This window comes from Electrophorus electricus, chromosome 12 (assembly GCF_013358815.1).
Source record: "Electrophorus electricus isolate fEleEle1 chromosome 12, fEleEle1.pri, whole genome shotgun sequence".
In the NCBI taxonomy this organism is placed as follows: Eukaryota; Metazoa; Chordata; class Actinopteri; order Gymnotiformes; family Gymnotidae; genus Electrophorus; species Electrophorus electricus.
The window spans coordinates 285712-291715 of record NC_049546.1 but is presented as its reverse complement, the minus strand read 5'-3'; the positions used below and the strand labels follow the sequence as shown (position 1 = coordinate 291715).

Genomic DNA, 6004 nt, shown 5'->3' with positions numbered 1-6004 from the left:
CACACACACCCCTGCACCCTACACTGACAGTCTGAATCCCCCCCCCCACACACACACACACACCCTACACTAACCGTCTGAATCCCCACACACACACACACCCTAGACTGACAGTCTGAATCCCCACACCCCCACACCCACCCTACAGTGACAGTCTGAATCCCCACCACACACACCCTACACTGACTGTCTGAATCCCCACCACACCCACACACACACCCTACACCCACAGTCTGAATCCCCACACACCCACACCCTACACTGACCGTCTGAATCCCCACCACACCCACACACCCTACACTGACCGTCTGAATCCCCACCACACCCACACACACACACCCTACACTGACCGTCTGAATCTCCACCACACCCACACCCACACACCCTACACTGACCGTCTGAATCCCCACCACACCCACACACACACACCCTACACTGACCGTCTGAATCCCCACCACACACACACACACACCCCTGCACCCTACACTGACAGTCTGAATCCCCACACACACACACACACACCCCTGCACCCTACACTGACAGTCTGAATCCCCACACTCACACCCCACACACACACACACACACACCCTACACTAACCGTCTGAATCCCCACACACCCTAAACTGACAGTCTGAATCCCCACACCCCCACACACCCTACACTGACAGTCTGAATCCCCACCACACACACACCCTACACTGACCGTCTGAATCCCCACCACACCCACACTGACAGTCTGAATCCCCACACACACCCTACAATGACCGTCTGAATCCCCACCACACACACACACACACACACACACACACACACACACACACACACACACACACACACCCCTGCACCCTACAGTCTGAATCCCCACCACACACACACACACACACACACACACACACACACACACACACACACTCCATGGCATGATTAGGCTACTGCCCCTTCTCACATTTCTGTCAGCATAGCCAGTACACAATGCATACAAACAGAGATGGTCTGCCACCTGCTGGTGAGTAGAGCACACTGTCTAGAGGGCATGGGACAGGGGTTTACAGCTTTAGGACTCTCTTCCTCCAATCAGAGAAGGGCATTTTAGTGATGCAGTTTCTGGGTCAACAGTAAACAGGAAATAGTGGGAGTACTGTAGAAATGATTGGCCAAGCCCCAATTTACACTGAGATACATAATATCACTTTCCAGAAAGAATCACATTTTTGGGCTGCTAAATTATACATTTTAATAGTAATGGACACTGTGTTAATGACATATCTGCCAGTTGTTGCTAAGGCAGCAATGAAATTTGGAAACTCAAATAAAGAACTGAGCTACACTCTTGGAACCTTAGACCCCCATGGAATGAATGTTATGATTGAAACATCTACTTTTTCATATATAAACTGGCTCCTCCTCCTACTAATTCAGAAGCTCTTTGCTTGCACAGCTGATGGAGGACCTCTGTCCCAAACCCACTTACAGCTTAGATATGCCTTAACTATAAGGCTCATCTGATCCTAGAACAGTGGTTCCATTTCCAGCTTACCTTCTTGACTTTGGCCTGCTCAGCCTTTGAGTCTTTCTCAGCCTTCTTGGCCAGTTTTTCTAACTGTTTTGCACTAAACTGTGTGAGAGCAGAGAGCAGACCATAGGGCAACAGAAAACACAAATATCTGTGGTAAACAAGGAGAATGATGAAACAACACACTTTAATACACACTTTGTTCTTAAAATAATTTTATGCACCTGAAAGCTGACATAAGGAACACAACAATATAAAAATAGCTTACAGTATTAGTTATGAAACCAGTACTGATCTTATAAAATGTGTCATGAAAGCTTACAGTATCACATACCTTTAACTGGAAGTATGCGTCTGTAAGGAGGAAAAAATACATGTTTAAACCCACCAAACAGTACAGTGATTTAAGACTACAGTGACTCAGACTAAAGATTAATAAGGAGAATGGTTCAGGCCTGTTTACTTTTCAGAAACATTAAAGCTTTTCGCAGCACAGTACGTATAATCTTTACAGTCCATATCATTAAAGATTTATCTTTGTGCATGATATTCTGCAAACCAAAAATATTTTTATGTAACACTGTTTATCTACAATCTGATATTTAGTGACAGCTTTGGGCATGACAGGTAACAAGAGAAAAGCATGTTCATATGTAACTAGAAGACTCTTTTTCAAATACTGCAGTCTATGAATGAAACATATACAAGTTAACTAGTTAGCTACCTAGAGTTAACTAGCTACCTAACCTATACAAAATATAGCACATAACCGGTCACTAATCTGAGGAGGTTACAGCCGGATCCCAGTGCTAACCGTAACTAGCCAGCTAGCTAACAGCGCGCAGGTATTACACCACACTACCAAGGTGTAGAAACGTCACGCTCACCGTCCATGTCTGTATCCTCGACGCGTCTCTGTCCACTTATCACACTAATAGTAATGTTGTTTTCACACTAATAGCAATGTTGTTATCACACTAATAGTAATTGTTATCAGACTGTTTGTTTTCTTCTGTATGCGCGGCTCCTCTTCCGGATTCCGGCCCTGTGATCATGTGATATGTCGTAAGCGATCAAAGCACTAGACTGTAACCCGGAAACGTTACTTATCACGATACTCCCGCACATATTATTTATAGTCATTCGTCGTAAAGCGAATAAGTGCTAACGTCTAATCTTCCACGGAGAATTCCAAATGTTTTCGAAATATTTTCATTTTGGCGAAATGAAAAGTGGGAATGAAAGTGGGAAAAGTGTCCACACCGATGACGCTCCTTCCGCTGACATGACCTACGTCAGTGTAAAAGGTCAGTAGCACTTAAGCCATAATACATTTATATAATAATGCACTCATGTAATACTCAGATAAAAATTGTCTGCTGATTCATCTAAAATGAAGTTACCAGATTAGGACACTGCCGCAGTAGACAGATTTTCTTTCCACAGATATCAAATATTTAGCATTATAATAGTCTTAAATATCAAAATAAATTTGTTTTGATTTTATAAATATTTGTTGTCAAAACAAAATGGAAAAAAAACATCCTGTTTTTGTGCTGTGACCACAGGCCTATTTGCGAATCCAAATAAACTTATCTCAGTGGATTAGTGCACAGAGGCTTAGAGAGAGAGAGAGAGAGAGAGAGAGAGAGAGAGAGAGAGAGAGAGAGAGAGAGAGAGAGAGAGAGAGAGAGAGAGAGAGAGAGAGAGAGAGAGAGAGAGAGAGAGAGAGAGAGAGAGAGAGAGAGAGAGAGAGAGAGAGAAGCATTTGCTACCGTTACTCATGCATTATGTGTCTATCTGCTGGTGTCCTGTGAGAGAGAGATTTGTACTGGAGTGATGTAATAGTCTGCTTTTTCCACCTCAGTGTTAGAACAGAATTCCATGCCATCAATACACTATGAGTTTCAGGTGAGCAATGGGATCTGCAACTGGAAAACCAAGAGAACCATCAGGTAACATGCTGACCTTCCTTCAGGTGCCATGCTGAATTTCATCCGGTAGCCTGTGAAAGCAAAGACTGACTGTTCTTTTAGCAGACATGTTGGGGTGTGTGTGGGTCTGATGCGGTCTGATTAGGTTCCAGTTTTACAGGCATGACATTCCCTTATGTGTCTTTTGGACCCGGTCCAGTCAGGCTAATCATTGGTTTTGGGATGCCTACAGCTCAGTCCAGTTTATACTCAATGAAAACACAAAGCATTCATAATTTCATTTTAGAATTGCTGTAAAATTTATTGAAATTTGTAGGATTTAAAGATAAATTAAAAATTTGTACTAATTTGTTGCCTACAAGATATGTACCTGTCAGGTCGACATAGCAAAGTCTTACTCATAATTCTGATAAAATGTCCAGATCATATAAATAATATTTAAAATATAAGTTAATTAGCATAAGGAATGTAAAGTATGGGAAGCAAAGCTCTTCCTAGTTGTTTGTTAAGAGCCGCGGTGTACAGAAATATTGCAGGTTTTTCTCATGTTTTGTTGCTTGTGTAAATTCTGTGGCTTTACAGAATATGAAGGTGCTGTTGAACTCCACTCCTCCAGCAGCAGCTCTTCATCACCACCATCATCAGATACACCTGTAGCACCTCCAGCACCCCCTGCTATCATCGTCACTGCTCCATCCCGTGAGCACCTCACAGCCACAGCACCTGCCAGACCCATAGCAGAGGCCAACAGAGAACACAGGCCAGGGGGCAACCCTGTGGTCGTGGGTGGCCGCTTCGTCATAGGCAAAGCCTAATGTTGTAGCACAACACTGGGAGAGGAACTGACCACAGCTACACACACTACTGAGGTACTGACACCACTGACCACAGCTACACACACTACTGAGGTACTGACACCACTGACAACAGCTACACACACTACTGAGGTACTGACACCACTGACCACAGCTACATACACTTCTGAGGTACTGACACCACTGACCACAGCTACATACACTACTGAGGTACTGACACCACTGACCACAGCTACACACACTACTGAGGTACTGACACCACTGACCACAGCTACACACACTACTGAGGTACTGACACCACTGGCCACAGCTACACACAGTACTGAGGTACTGACACCACTGACCACAGCTACATACACTACTGAGGTACTGGCACCACTGACCACAGCTACATACACTACTGAGGTACTGACACCACTGAACACAGCTACACACACTACTGAGGTACTGACACCACTGACCACAGCTACACACACTACCGAGGTACTGACACCACTGACCACAGCTACACACACTACTGAGGTACTGACACCACTGACCACAGCTACACACACTACTGAGGTACTGACACCACTGACCACAGCTACACACAGTTCTGAGGTACTGACACCACTGACCACAGCTACATACACTACTGAGGTACTGACACCACTGACCACAGCTACACACAGTACTGAGGTACTGACACCACTGACCACAGCTACATACACTACTGTGGTACTGACACCACTGAACACAGGTACACATACTACTACACTAGGTTTTTTCCTCTAAGGCGAGATCCACTGATTGTTGAAAGCAATCGGATGGGTTTTGCTTGTGTTGTTGTGGCAGAATGAGAGACACAAGCCTCACCATGTTCTGATCAATCTAGTGTCACTCTTCTGATCAGTTCGCTCTTCTATTTGTTCACTCTTTTCTGCATCAGGGCTGAAGCATGTTTGGAGCAAGCTGAAGAATGTCGCCATGCCTGTAGGCTTAGCACTCATTATTTACTTACTCTTATAAACCCTTATAAACCTTTATAAACCGTTATTACTCATTTTAAACCCCTTATAAACCCTTATAAACCCTTAAAACCCTTATAAACCATTATTACCCCTTATAAACCCCTTATAAACACTTAAACCTCTTATAAACCCTTATAAACCCTTTAAAACCCTTATAAACCTTTAGAAACCATTATTACCCCTTATAAACCCTTATTTACTTTGTAAACCTTGACCCTGCTGGCATCAAGAGAGGTGCAACAACCTCCTATTAATATTTTCACCCAAATGTGATTATATAAATGGTAAAATGCCAGTGTGTTTCTCAACCTGTAACATAATGGAACTGGTTGTCATAATTATATTAGGTGCCTATGCCTACATTTACAATGCTACTACTACTACTACTACTACTACTACTACTACTATTATTATTATTATTATTATTATTATTATTATTATTAATAATAATAATAATAATAATAATAATAATAATAATAATAGCCTGATAACACTTAACACATGCTGAGGTTGATTATTGTATTTATACTGCTGATTATTAATGTTGGTTTATGTGTGTGTGTGTGTGTGTGTATATATATATATATATATATATATATATATATATATATATATATATATATATATATATATATATATATATATTAGGGTATTAAATATATTTATATTAGGTTATTAAATATGTTTGTTCTTGAGCATTATTCACAGCAAAGCGTTCTTACTCAGTTGATA

At 42.2% G+C, this 6004-nt stretch overlaps 1 protein-coding gene across 1 annotated transcript in view; it reads right to left on the bottom strand.

The window, feature by feature from the left end:
- The window catches only part of chmp1a (charged multivesicular body protein 1A), an 8052-nt gene extending 5487 nt beyond the window's left edge, over positions 1–2565 (bottom strand). The window contains exons 1-3 of the mRNA XM_035532329.1: positions 2401–2565; positions 1848–1867; positions 1538–1615 (exon numbers count right to left, since the gene is read on the bottom strand). Coding sequence (XP_035388222.1) covers positions 1538–1615; positions 1848–1867; positions 2401–2407 — 105 coding nt within the window. The 5' untranslated portion in view covers positions 2408–2565. The remainder of the gene's footprint in view (positions 1–1537; positions 1616–1847; positions 1868–2400) is intronic.
- Positions 2566–6004: the final 3439 nt, after the last annotated feature.